This window comes from Oncorhynchus masou, chromosome 26 (assembly GCF_036934945.1).
Source record: "Oncorhynchus masou masou isolate Uvic2021 chromosome 26, UVic_Omas_1.1, whole genome shotgun sequence".
Taxonomy (NCBI): domain Eukaryota; kingdom Metazoa; phylum Chordata; class Actinopteri; order Salmoniformes; family Salmonidae; genus Oncorhynchus; species Oncorhynchus masou.
Genome location: NC_088237.1, coordinates 5,841,191 through 5,856,505, shown reverse-complemented (window position 1 = coordinate 5,856,505; position 15,315 = coordinate 5,841,191). Strand labels below are relative to the sequence as shown.

At 42.7% G+C, this 15,315-nt stretch overlaps 1 protein-coding gene across 1 annotated transcript; it reads right to left on the bottom strand.

Annotated features, from left to right (window-relative positions):
• Positions 1-329: 329 nt before the first annotated feature.
• On the bottom strand, positions 330-14,275 carry wnt7ba (wingless-type MMTV integration site family, member 7Ba). Its single transcript, XM_064937960.1, has 4 exons — positions 14,193-14,275; positions 12,472-12,698; positions 5,262-5,533; positions 330-809 (listed from the first exon to the last, which is right to left on the bottom strand). Exons 1-4 carry the CDS (start codon positions 14,273-14,275, stop codon positions 330-332), a joined length of 1,062 nt encoding a protein of 353 aa, XP_064794032.1.
• Between the last annotated feature and the right edge of the window lie 1,040 nt (positions 14,276-15,315).

The window sequence follows — 15,315 nt, the reverse complement described above, 5'->3', positions numbered from 1 at the left end:
CTGCATCACAGTTTTTCAGTCAGCACATAAGAAGAAAACATTATTTGCCTACTTCTCAAAGTAATTTCTCTCAAAGTCATTTTAGTACATTTATTTGTTTTTTAAAATCAAATAGGATGTTCAATGTGCAAAATGAAGCCGTGAAGAATCGAACAATTTTCCAAGTCCACTCTGTAGAGTCCCTCCTGAAGTCCTTCCCCACTAAGTCCACGTCCTAGTACCCTTTTTTCCTTCCTTGTATCCTCTCTCATGGCCTTGCCTTGTCCCTTTTCCCAGCTCCGTCCTTCATCCCTCCGTCCCCTCCATCCATCTGCTTGTCCATCCATCCTTTATTTGCAGGTGAACACCTCAGACTTCTCGCTGCACGTGTTACACTTCACAAAACAGCACCACTGGAACTTGCAGTTGCACTGCCACACGCGGGTATACTGGTGGGTGTTGTGGCCTCTACCACAACACATCAGATTGCAGCCGTCGGTATAGGGTGACGTGTGGTTACACAGCCTCCCCCGTGTCCCTGTGCTCCCTGTCGCCGTGTCCTCCTCGCAGTAGTTAGGAGACCTCTCCAGGTAGACCAGATCTGTGTCCGTGGGTTTCTGGTAGCCCCGCGCCTCCTTCAGCCGAAGGAAGGATGGTTGGCGGAGACGGGAGGCCCGGACCGGTTCGACTTGGACCGCCTCGCTGTAGCGCTCTTTCAGGATGTAGCCAATCTCCCGGAACTTGGGTAAGGTGATCCAGCAGGTCTTGGTGGTGCAGGAGCCTGACACGCCGTGACACTTACACTCCAACTTCATATGCTCCTCCAGGATCTGAGGGAGAGGAGAGAAGAGGGTTGGATACAAGGTTTGGAAAAGGTTGACATGACCCGAGGGTTAGATAAATGCTTTGAGTAAGAGTTGGCAAATCCCAAATGTTGAATAGTTAGGTAGCTTAACTACTTAATTCAAAGTGATGTGAATTGGAGATTTGTATGAAAGAGTTTAGGTCAGCCCACATATCCACAAATTGTATTTTCCATTCAACAGTTCTACAATACATTACGTCTATCAACTAAGGGCATCCCCTGCAATATAGCCTAAAGTCCTTATGGACTATATATCTCAAATCCCCCAACTGGACAGTGATGCCAGCTATGTAAAAAAATAAAGTGAAAATAACTTATGGCTCAAGCCTCTACTCTCTTACTAACTTGACCTTTTTAAGGACCACAATGGACAGAATAAACGACCATAACTCTTATGTAACCAGAACCTGTATAACGTTGTACTTGGTTTCATGTGCGATTTAAGTTTTGATGTCTTACGGATATATTTAGGGGACACATTTGACAGATGACAGTTTACCATTTAGGGTTGAGTTATACAAACTCAGCAAAAAAAAAAAAATCCTTTTTCCTTTTTCAGGACCCTGTCTTTCAAAGATATTTCGTAAAAATCCAAATAACTTCACAGATCTTCATTGTAAAGGGTTTAAACACTGTTTCCCATGCTTGCTCAAAGAACCATGAAAAATTAATGAACATGCACCTGTGGAACGGTCGTTACGACACTAACAGCTTACAGACTGTATGCAATTAAGGTTACAGTTATGAAAACTTAGGACACTAAAGAGGCCTTTCTACTGACTCTGAAAAACACCAAAAGAAAGATGCCCAGGGTCCCTGCTCATCTGCGTGAACATGCCTTAGACACCGAGGCATGAGGACTGCAGATGTGGCCAGGACAATAAATTGCAACTGGCCTATGAGACGCCTAAGACAGCTCTACAGGGAGACAGGACGGACAGCTGATCATCCTCGCAGTGGCAGACCATGTGTAACAACACCTGCACAGGATCGGTACATCCAAACATCACACCTGTGGGACAGGTACAGGATGGCAAAAACAACTGCCCGAGTTACACCAATAACGCACAATCCCTCCATCAGTGCTCAGACTAACCGCAATAGACTGAGAGAGGCTGGACTTAGGGCTTGTAGGCCTGCTGTAAGGCAGGTTCTCACTAGACATCACTGGCAACAATGTCGTCTATGGGCACAAACCCACAGTCTCTGGACCAGATCGGACTGGCAAGAAGTGCTCTTCACTGATGAGTCACGGTTTTGTCTCACCAGGGGTGATGGTCGGATTTGCGTTTATCGTCGAAGGAATGAGCGTTACACCGAGGCCTGTACTCTGGAGATGGATCAATTTTGAGGTGGAGGATCAGTCATGGTCTGGGGCGGTGTGTCACTGCATCTGAGTGAGCTTGTTGTCATTGCAGGCAATCTCAACGCTGTGTGATACAGGGAAGACATCCTCTTCCATCATTTGGTAGCATTCCTGCAGGTTCATCCTGACATGACCCTCCAGCATGACAATGCCACCAGCCATACTGCACGTTCTGTGCGTGATTTCCTGAAAGACAGGAATGTCAGTGTTCTGCCATGGCCAGCGAAGAGCCCAGATCTCAATCCCATTGAGCACGCCTGGAACCTGTTGGATCGGAGGGTGAGGGCTAGGGCCATTCCCCCCAGGAATGTCCGGGAAGAGTGGGGTATCATCTCACAGCAAGAACTGGCAAATCTGGTGCAGTCCATGAGGAGGAGATACACTGCAGTACTTAATACAGCTGGTGGCCACACTAGATACTGACTGTTACTTTTGACCCCCCCTTTGTTCAGGGACACATTATTCCATTTCTGTTAGTCACATGTCTGCGGAACTTGTTCAGTTTATGTCTCAGTTGTTGAATCTTGTTATGTTCATACAAATATTTACACGTTAAGTTTGCTGAAAATAAACGCAGTTGACAGTTTTTAACATTTTAAAATGTATTATTTTATTTTATTTCACCTTTAATTAACCAGGTAAGTTAGTTGAGAACAAGTTCTCATTTACAACTGCGACCTGGCCAAAATAAAGCAGAACAGTGCAACACAAACAACAACACAGAGTTACACATGGAATAAACAAGCGTACAGTCAATAACACAATAGGGGAAAAAAGAAAGTCTATATACAGTGTGTGCAAATGGTGTGAGGAGGTAAGGCAATAAATAGGCCATGGTAGCGAATTAATTACAATTTAGCAAATTAACACTGTAGTGATAGATGAGTAGATGGTGATGTGCAAGTAGAAATACTGGTGTGCAAAAGAGCAGAAAATTAAATAAAAAACAATATGGGGATGAGGTAGGTAGATTGGGTGGGCTATTTACAGATGGGCTGTGTACAGCTACAGCGATCAGTTAGCTGATGTTTAAAGTTAGTGAGGGAAATATAAGTCTCCAGCTTCAGCGATTTTTGCAATTCGTTCCAGTCATTGGCAGCAGAAAACTGGAAGGAAAGGCAGCCAAATGAGGTGTTGGCTTTGGGGATGACCAGTGAGATATACCTGCTGGAGCGCGTGCTACAGGTGGGTGTTGTTATTGTGACCAGTGAGCTGAGATAAGGCGTAGCTTTACCTAGCATAGACTTATGGATGACCTGGAGCCAGTGGGTCTGGCGACGAATATGTAGCAAGGGCCAGAATATGTAGCAAGGGCCAGAATATGTAGCAAGGGCCAGAAACGTCCAGTGAGAGGACGTTTCTTTTTTTGCTGAGTTTAGTTGTGACCAAATCTGAAATGTTTATGTAGACTAATGTTCCCCAAAAAAGAATAGCAAATTCTAACACAAAGTAATATCTATCAGTGTTGACATTAGATGCATTGTCAATAGGAATTAAAAACTTCTGTGTGGCCAGTACTGTAACCGACTAGCCTATCATGCACGAGTGTATCAAGCCTGTTGCACTTGATCTGCCCTGCTATCAAGTTAGGGGAATTGGCTCTTGATTAGGTTGGTTCAGTGTGTGCAGTGGTGCAGCAACATGGTTTTGGGGGCTGCCAACGAGAGAGGAAGAGAGAGAGACTTTGCAATAATATCCTGCATCCTGACTTAATGCTCTGTATTTCAATGAATGGGACTGCAGGGTTATGGCAGGACTCCATTTGGCAGCCGGTTTGCCCGGCCTTGCGTTCCCTCCGCTCACACACACACATACACACAGGGGCGAGTTCACGCACACACCCACACATGGGCAGGCACACACGCATGTGCTCTCTCACACACACACACACACATTTAGAAACCTTCTGTTTTTAAACTAGTATAGCATAATAGCACAGCGATGGGGTCTCCTCTGAACTTATATTTACACTGAAAAAATATATAAATGCAACATGCAACAATTTCAAAGATTTTACTGCGTTGCAGTTCATATAAGGAAATCAGTCAATTGAAATAAATTCCGTAGGCCCTAATCTATAGATTTTACATGACTGGGAATACAGATATGCATCTGTTGGTCACAGATACTTAAAAAAAAGGTAGGGGCGTGGATCAGAAAACCAGAAAACCATCTTCTTCACATATAGTTGATCAGGCTGTTGATTGTTTCGTGTGGAATGTTATCCCACTCTTCAATGGCGGTGAGAAGTTGCTGGATATTGCTGGGAACTGGAACACGCTGTCATACACATCAATCCAGAGAAAACAAACGGGATTCATCCGTGAAGAGCACACTTCTCTAGCATGTCAATGGCCATCGAAGGTGAGCATTTGCCCAATGAAGTTGGTTATGGCACCGAACTGCAGTCAGGACATGACCCTGGTGAGGAAGACGAGCACACAGATGAACTTCCCTGAGACAGTTTCTGACAGTTTGTGCAGAAATTCTTTGGTTGTGCAAACCCACAGTTTCATCAGCTGTCCAGTTGGCTGGTCTCAGACGGTCCCGCAGGTGGAGAAGCCGGCTGTGGAGGTCGGTTGTGAGGCCGGTTGGACATACTGCCAAATTCTCTAAAACAACACATCCATGTTGTGTGACAAAACTGCACATTATAGAGTGGCCTTTTATTGTCCGCAGCACAAGGTGCACCTTTGTAATGATCATGCTGTTTAATCAGCTTCTTGATATGCCACACCTATCAGGAGGATGGATTATCTTGACAAATGAGAAATGCTCACTAACAGGGATGTGAACAAATCTCTCCACAAAATTTGAGAGAAATACACTTTTTGTGCGTATGGAACATTTCCGGGATATTTTTAATTCACTTCATGAAACATGGGACGAACACTTTGCATGTTGCATTTAGATTTTTGTTCAGTATACTTTCCTGATTGAGTTGTATTATATTCTATTGTCTGATATTCTAGATCACTACAGAAACAACTACATGTTTGTTAGGTGTGTTAAAACCCCAGACAATAAGACAAGCAGAGTCAGTCATTTTACCTTTCGTCCTGCCTCATTATTATGCAGGTTCATCAGACGTCGGGCGTTCTTCTTGATCTCTCGGGCATCCACAAAGCGTCTGGAGAACTCCACGCCGTACTTGATGTTGGCCGAGCAGCCTCCCCACTTCCAGCCCTCCTCCTGGTCATGGTAGCCCTGCTTCTCCCTGTCGCAGCCACACTGGCTCAGGTTGCCATGACTACACGCCGCTGTCACCGAATGTGCCACGCCAGCCGCCGTGATGGAATAGGTGAACGCCGCCTCTCGGCTGCCTGGGGCGGAGAGAGAGGGAGAGAGCGGCAAAGAGTTATCTTGCACTAGTTCTAGGTGAGTTGTAGTGCATTACAGTACATAATATGAGTTTGTGTTACTATACAGTATAGTATTTTATGCTGTGGCCTAATGAAAGGCTTGTGGCCCACTACAACAAAATTCATCCACACTTTACATTACTAGGTGACCTGACTGCAATTTGGCCTTTTACTAGTCTAATGTAATTAACCTGTAACAGGCTAATAAATACCTACCATTCCTTATTTGATAGTCTCTTTCTAACTGACTCTCGTCAGAGCCCTAATTTTTAACAGGTGGGCTGGGTAAGACTCCACTGATAAAACCCCAAGTGACATCTGCTGGTTGACCACAGGAGCCTTACTGTATCTGTGTCTGTACAGCAGATACAGTAAAAAGTACTGTATATACTATAGTATTACTATAGTAGTATATGTACTATAGTATTATAGAGTATATATACTGAACAAAAATATAAATGCAACATGCAACAATTAGAGTTACAGTTCATATAAGGAAATAGATGTCTGGTTAGTATGCAGGCCATAGAAGAACTGGGCGGCTGATGAATGGCACAATAAAGGGCCTCAGCATCTCGTCACGCTATCTCTGTGCATGGAAATTGCCATCAGTAAAATACAATTGTGTTCGTTGTCCATAGCTTATGTGTCACGGTTGTCGTAAGAATGGGACCACAGCGCAGCGGATGTTGAGTTCCACGTATTTATTTCAAAGTGAAACTTAAAGCAAAAACAATAAATCAATAAACGAACAATGAAACGTGACTATGTGTGCACATGCACAAACACAAAACAATATCCCACAAACACTGGTGGGAAAAATAGCTACTTAAATATGAATCCAATTAGAGCCAACGATTACCAGCTGCCTCTAATTGGGAATCATACAAAACACCAAAGTAGAAAAATAAACTAGAAAACAACATAGAAATATTAAACTAGAATACCCCCTAGTCACGTGACATTATGCCTGCCCATACCGTATCCCCACAGCCACCATGGAGCACTCTGTTCACAACGGTGACCCAACAGGTCCACAGACGATGCAATCGCCATCACACTGCACACCGCCCTATCCCATCTGGACAAGAGGAATAACTATGTAAGAATGCTATTCATTGACTACAGGTCAGCATTCAACACCATAGTACCCTCCAAGCTCATCATCAAGCTGGAGGCCCTGGGTCTCAACTCCGCCATGTGCAATTGGACACCACCCCAGGTGGTGAAGGTGGGAAACAACATCTCCCCTTCGCTGACTCTCAACACTGGGGCCCCACAAGGGTGGGTGCTCAGCCCCCTCCTGTACTTCCTGTTCACCCACGACTGCGTCAAACTCAAATCATCAAGTTTGCAGATGACACAACAGTAGTGGGCTTGATTACCAACAATGACAAGACAGCCTACAAGAAGGAGGTGAGGGCACTCGGAGTGTGGTGTCAGGAAAACAACCTCTCACACAAAATGAACAAAACAAAGGAGATGATCGTGAACTTCAGGAAACAGCAGAGGGAGGATCCCCCTATCCACATCGAAGGAACAGCAGTGGAGAAGGTGGAACGTTTTCTGTACAGCACTTCGTGACATCAGCTGATGTAAGAAGGGTTTTATAAATACATCGATTGATTAAGTTCTCTGCGTACACATCACAGACTAACTAAAATGGTCCACCCACACAGACAGTGTGGTGAAAAGGCACAACAGCGCCTCTTCAACCTCAAGAGGCTGAAGAAATTTGGCTTGTCCCCCAAAACCCTAACAAACTGGTATGGCAACTGCACTGCCCGCAAGGCTCTTCAGAGGGTGGTGCTAACTCAGAGAGGCTGCTGCCTGCATTGAGACCCAATCACTGGCCACTTTAATAAATGGATCAATAGTCACTTTAAATAATGCCACTTTAATAATGTTTATATATCTTACATTACTCACATCATATGTATATAGTGTATTTTATACCATCTATTGCACCTTGCCTATGCCGCTCGGCCATCGCTCATCCATATGTTTCTACGTACATATTCTCATTCATCGCTTTAGATTTGTGTGTATTAGGTAGTTGTTGTGAAATTCTTAGATTACTTGTTAGATATTACTGCACTGTCGGAACGAGAAGCACAAGCATTTCGCTACACTCGGATTAACATCTGCTCACCGTGTGTATGTGACCAATGCAATTTGATTTGATTTTGATTTGACATCAGCAAACCGCTCGCCCAAACTACGCCATACACGTGGTTTGCGGTTGTGAAGCCAGTTGGACGTACTGCCAAATTCTCTAAAATGACATTTGAGGCGGCTTATGGTAGAGACATTAACATTAAATTCTCATCCAACAGCTCTGGTGGACATTCCTGCAGTCAGCATGCCAATTGCACGCTCATCTGTGGCATTGTGTTGTGTGACAAAACTGCACATTTTAGAGTGGCATTTTATTGTCCCCAGCACAAGGTGCACCTGTGTAATGATCGTGTTGTTTAATCAGCTTCTTGATATGTCACACCTGTCAGGTGGATGGGTTATCTTGGCAAAAGAGAAAATGCTCATTAACAGGGATGTAAACAAATTTGTGCACAAAATTTGAGAGAAATAATATTTTTTGCATTTGGTTTTATTTCAGCTCATGAAACATGGGATCAACACTTTAAATGCTATGTTTATAGTTTTGTTCAGTGTGGATTATCCTATCTATAAGTGCACTTAATGTGTGCCAGTTGGTTTCTGCTTCAGCCAACACATTTGTCATTCTATAGCTGACAATGTAGCGTTATTGAACTCACTACCTTCACTCTAGACAAGTTGTTTATGGATGTAATGTAACGTCTTGTAAATGATTTATTAGATGTTAATAAACACACAAATCCGCTTAAAGATGCTAGATAAATGTTAAGTGAACATTACTCATATTGTTTTTGTAGCTGGTGGTGGTAACTTATCATGGGTTATAGACCCACAACCTCATGATACATTCTCACATCTGCTGTACCATTGATCATTCTGTCAAACTACACCATCAAAGCATCGATAAATACCCGTAAGAGACTTTCAAATGACCCGCTTTCCATTTCAGAACAAACGCATTCACATTTACAGCATGGAAAGGAAATTAATTACTGTACAGTTGAAGTCGAAGTTTACATACGCCTCAGCCAAATACATTTAAACTCAGTTTTTCACAATTCCTGACATTTAATCCAAGTAAAAATCCACTGTTTTAGGTCAGTTAGGATCACCACTTTTTTTTAAGAATGTGAAATGTCAGAATAATAGTAGAAAGAATGATTTATTTCAGATTTTATTTATTCCATCAAATTCCCAGTGGGTCAGAAGTTTACATACAATGCTAACATAGTATTTGGTAGCATTTCCTTTAAATTGTTTAACTTGGGTCAAACGTTTCGGGTAGCCTTTCTCAAGCTTTTCATAATAAGTTGGGTGAATTTTGACCCATTCCTCCTGACAGAGATGGTGTTACTCAGTCAGGTTTGTAGGCCTCCTTGCTCGCACACGCTTTTTCAGTTCTGCCCACAAATGTTCTATAGGATTGAAGTCAGGGCTTTGTGATGGTCACTCCAATACCTTGACTTTGTTGTCCACAACTTTGGAAGCATGCTTGGGTCATTAATCATTTGGAAGACCCATTTGCGACCAAGCTGACTGATGTCTTGAGATGTTGCTTCAATATAGCCACATAATGTTTATTTTTCATGATGCCATCTAATTTTTGAAGTGCACCAGTCCCTCCTGCAGCAAAGCACCCCCACAACATGATGCTGCCACCCCCGTGCATCACGGTTGGGATGGTGTTCTTTGGCTTGCAAGCCTCCCTCTTTTTCCTCCTAACATAACAATGGGCATTATGGCCAAACAGTTCTGTTTTTGTTTCATCAGACCAGAGGACATTTCTCCAAAAAGTACGATCTTTGACCCCATGTGCAAACCATAGTCTGGCTTTTTTATAGCGGTTTTGGAGCAGTGGCTTCTTCCTTGCTGAGCAGCCTTTCAGGTTATGACGATATAGGACTCATTTTACTGTGGATGTAGATACTTTTGTACCTGTTTCCTCCAGCATCTTCACGAGGTCCTTTGCTGTTGTTCTGGGATTGATTTGCACTTTTCATCACTAAAGTACGTTCATCTCTAGGAGACAGAAGGCATCTCCTTCCTGAGCGGTATGAAGGCTGCGTGGTCCCATGCTATTTATACTTGCGTGCTATTGTTTGTACAGATTAATGTGGTACCTTCCTGGCATTTGGAAATTGCTCCCAAGGATGAACCAGACTTGTGGAGGTCTACATTTTTTTTCTGTGGTCTTGGCTGATTTCTTTTGATTTTCCCATGATGTCAAGCAAAGAGACAGTGCGTGTGAAGGTAGGCCTTGAAATACATCCACAGGTACAACTCCAATTGACTCAAATTATGTCAATTAGTCTATCAGAAGCTTCTAAAGCCATGACATAATTTTCTGGAATTTTCCAAGTTGTTTAAAGGCACAGTCAGCTTAGTGTATATAAACTTCTGACCCACTGGAATTGAATTATAAGTGAATTATAAGTTAAATAATCTGTCTGTAAACAATTGTTGGAAGAATTATTTGTGTCGTGCACAAAGTAGATGTCCTAACCAACTTGTCAAAACTATAGTTTGTTAACAAGAAATTTGTGGAGTGGTTGAAAAACTAGTTTTAATGACTCCAACCTAAGTGTATGTAAACTTCCGACTTCAACTGTATATAACATTACTATTTCGTTGTCCTTGTAATAGGATATTTCTTGCCTCAATCAAGATACTATGTTGGGTTCCATTCTCCTCAACAACCTGCGTATTAATGCATGGTGTCTAGTGGAAGGCAATGGGGTGGCTTCTCTCCAACCTGACAAACTCACTCGTAGATCCCATTAGCTCTGTGGCTCACTGATCCATAACTTTAAACAAACTCTGAAGTCTTCTCTCATCAGTCTGAACCAGGGAAACTGACCTTTCAGTAAATGTAGAATAGTGAAGGTTTTCCTCGAGCTGCCAAATGTCGTCCCCAGCATATAAAATGTGTTTTGATTGTAGAGTAATACATGCTTGGTTCCATTGTTGTGGGTATTTTAACTGCTGTAGCTGACCTTGATTAGTGGTCAAGACAGAAACTCGGGTCTCACTCAGTAGTTATGGTGTATGTTTCCTGTTCTTGCAGGTCAATCAGATTAAGTGTTTGAAGAGGAACTTCTTGACACCTGTGATGCCTTTACATATGCATGAACTCGAATGGATCAACTGACCATAGGATGAGCCTGTCCAGGCCCTGTGAATGACAAATCCAACATTTCATCACTACCAACAGCAACCCAAGAGGTGAGTCCTACCATAACTTCCCAGTAGATCGACAGAGTTCTTGCCATATCAAACTCTCCCAACACATACAGTCAGTAGAGGGACAAGCTGAGTGTCCCTATTAGCCACCAAACACACCATAACCCTAACACACCACGGTGAACAGAGGAATAGATACATTTCCTTTCCTCTAACAAAACAACTAAATGAATCCTCGATCCAGCAGTCCGCCTGTCTGTGAGAGAAGTGATTGTTTCCAGAGCTGTTGGATTAAACACAGTTCCCAAACCACAGTGAGACCGCAACAAAACATTTCTGACTGATAGACAACTTATATAAGACTTATAAGACCAATACCACTGGTGTGCTGTGGGAAATTAAAAAAAATAGGGGAATACTGTGTTGCTAGTGTCCTGAAGGGGTTTCAATCCTACAACAGTCAGTCCTACATGTGACCTCATTGTGTAGAAGTTTGTCCTGCTTCTGGGCTTGACTGTCCTAAATACAGTAGATCTATAATAATTATTGTGTGAAAATGAACCACAGTGTCCTTAGAAGTGCAACCTCTCCTAACTATCTATACTCATAATCTCTAAACATCACTCTGATCTGGTTTTAGTCAGGCTTCAAGTTTCAATTGTTCCCGTATGCCTAATATTATGGAATAAAAGTACGGTATTCACTGTGGTTATTGAAGGAGGATGATGGTGAAAGAATAATATTCTCACTGGAAGATTTCACTGAAGTAGTTTCACTAACCATAGAGCATCACTCTTCATTCTAAGGAAGAGGAGGTCTAGTTTGTGAACCTCTCATTGTTGCTTCTATTGCAGGAGTAGCACCACACACACTACAACAACCAAATTGGCCATGATGATAGCTATCGCTCCCACCTTCACCAAATTGTATTGCTCTGAACTGACTACCATAACCTCTCCTGTAACCAGTGCCCTGGTCTGAACATAGCCACTGGGAAGAAAAAGGAAGTTCAACAGAAACAACTTTAATTGAACTTTCATTTTCCTTTAAGAGTGGTTGATCAGATTTTTTTTTTTAGATATCCAGCTTACGCTTTGTGTCATGCACCTTGGACTGCATTGGTTGGACTGTGAGTTAGGTACTAGTCACTGACAGTAGACCTATACGTTTTCATCGGGGCACAGGAAAAGCCAGTGACTTCTCATTCTGCCCAGTTGGCACAATCAGATGCTCACCTCTCACCAATGCTTGCTCTGGTGGGCATTCTGATGCAATCACTGCATCATCATCATAAACTATTATTATATCCTTCTCAGTGTGGAGCGGCCACACTGTAGAGAATGTAGAGTAGAGATGAAGTATGACCCACAACATTGCGGGTCCTACTTCATCTATACAGGGTGATTTCCCAGACACAGATTAAGCCTAGTCCTGGACTAAAAAGCAAGCTCAATGGGCAATCTCCATCGATTTTTTGTTGTTGTTGTCCAGGAATAGGGTTAATCAGCTTCAGGAAACTGTCCCTACAAGTTTTCTTCAGCCCAGCACCCCCTAACAAGGTATGTGCATTTGACTAGACTAATTGCAGCAGGTAGACTGACCTACTCTCAGCTCTTGTCCGAAGACGGTCCTCTCGCCCAGGGCGGAGCAGTTCCAGCGGCCATAGCGGAACTGGTACTGGCACTCATTGATGCCCTGCTGGGCACCCTCACCGATGACGATGATGGCATCCGGGCGGCTCTGGCAGAGTGCACGCTGTCTAGGGGCTAGCCCAGGGATCTTGTTGCAGATGATGTTAGCGCCCAAAGCTACCACCGAGGACAGTGCCCTATGGGGGGGGGAGATAGTTAATCATCAAGACATAGAGTTGGCAGGGCAGAGTCGGCGTGGCACGGACTGTAGCTACAGATTCTACAGGTCCTCCCATGGGCAACATTGTTCCCTCATATCAGTCAGGTTTTGGTTTGGCTCGCAGGTAGTTTCGCTATCAATCTAGATAGAGCACTTTAGACACACAGCTGATTTAAGACACATTCCTGGTTCGAGAAAAGCAGGTCACTGAGATTGTTTATTGTGACCTTATAGATCTGAGTCAGTTTAGGAACGACCCTGCTCCACCGCCCTCTTACAAAAAGAGAAAGGGATGGGGAGCGTGACTCGTGTGGCTTGCCGTAACCCTGAAATGAGTCGAATCACAGTAATGGGCCAATATCTCTATTGTATTTGCCAATAACTTCTGGTTTACACTTGATTGATTATGTTTTGAGACTGACAAATACACATGTTAAATACTAACTTCAGATAAACAAGCAAAACCTGCAACTTGACCCTCATAAATTTTAAAGGACCACTGTGTGTAAGATTTACTTCGGGTCACTGAATCAGGATTTAAAATGAACAAAAGCAGACAATGGTTGGCCGATGAAGAACAGACAACAAACCAACTCTGACTAATAGCCGTTTATTCCCACATTTTAACTAAAGCCATGAACCTCAACAATGACTGTTTTAGGTATTGGTCAGGTCTGTCTGTACAAGTATGAGACATATCTGTGCAGAATCATTCGTTCTGTGAGAGCCTGGGTCTCATAATGTAATAAGAAATAACCAATTGTGCAGTCTTACTGTCTACAGAACACAGGATGTCATCCAGCGACATGTTGCTCTTTTCCATATGTTGCTTTACAAAAATAGCGTGCCTGGAACATGGTCATGCTGCAATGCGCAAATCCTACGAGTCAGGTAAGCTCATCAATTTAGTTATTGAACACTGTGAATATAACATAAGTCATTTATAAATCCATCAAAATATTGATTTAATTTAATTTGTCCGTTTGGGAAGTTGGAGCAGCTCTCCATTGACTGTACCACTTTTAGGCAAGTTGGAAAATACATTTAGTCAAATAACGTTTAAATTAAGCTATTCAACAGACATGTTAAATGTTCATTAAACGTTTTTATTCTTGTTAAGTGGTTTTCTTGTAGGTTTTGTTATTAATATTCAATTTTCAGTCACAAAACCAAACATATATTTGTTGTTTGGCACGAACAATTTAATGTAAAGGCCAATACCATCCCAGTATTTTATAATAGGCTATTATATAAGTTCCAATAGCTTATTTGAGTTGATCATTTTATAGTGAAATTGCATTATACACTACACATACTTTTCACGTGCGTAAATGTCCTAATCAACAAATTAATTAAATGGGTGTATAATAGAGATTCAATATGTAAAGAGATCTTACAAATGCACACCATCACATGGCTCTCTCTACAAGCACCTGTTGGAGAGAAGGGTAAAAAGCACGTGCCAACCTACAGGTAGCTACCGCTGGTGAGGATGAGGAAGATCTGGGGATAGTAGACGGACAGCAGCGCACTGCGGGACGAGACAATGAGCATGGTGTCATTGAACACAACGACCGCTGCTTGCTTTAGTGAGGGGAAAATGAAATTAGCTAGATAATTCCTTTAAAAGATAAGTAGTCCTGGGTGTTCGTATCAAAAAAACTCTGTTCCCTTCTTTGGGTCAGTCGGCGGAGCGTTGGTGCTATGCAGCTCCAAGCCCCCCGGTAGTAGCGTTGGCTTCGGGCGCGGAGACTGGACGGGGCATCTCTTGACGGCAGTGGTGTGAATGTGGTTGTCTTCCTGGACTGATGGGGTGGATTTTAGATTCCGGGACAAAAGGGATGTGCCGCTTTCGCCTCCCAAGAGACACTGTTTTATCATTTGCAGAGGGAGACACAGTGGAGGGAGTATGACAGTGCTAAACCGCCCACCCCCTGTTAAAACCAAACGGGACAACGGTAGAGAGACGAGACTTCGACTATTTGGCTCCCAAATATTTTTTTTTCATTCAATCAATGAATCCATGTGATCAATACTGTCTTTAAAATCTGTGCTTTATGCATTTATATTATTGGTATTATGGTGTTAGGTAGGATACAGATATTTCTGGACATTATGTCTTCAACAGGTCTCATTGAATTATGTTCCATTCAGTAAAAGGCTCGCGTAAAAACAATTGTAAAACCATCAATTGCTTGTGAAGGCATGCATGACAGGTCCTGTTCATTTCAACTGATAAAAGAGACACCATAACATTGGTTGTTGTGGAAACAGGTAGGACATACATGGGGTGACACACAATATAACCACTCAATCCCTAAATAACAACTATATATATAATGTAGGATACTTTCAGGACACAATTAATTCTCTTGCTCTGTCAATGATCTTTAGATCTCGAAGATACCCTCATGTGGTTGAAAGGCAGAATGCATTTGCCATCACTGTCAACTTGAAGGAGATCACACTGCAGAAAGAAGCTATTATTTAATACCTTTTCTTAGTATTAATCTTGTCAGGAATCATTTACTAGTTCATGAAGACAAAACTGTATCTAAGCCCTGAGTGATTCTTCTCAAACAGGCCCATGTTTT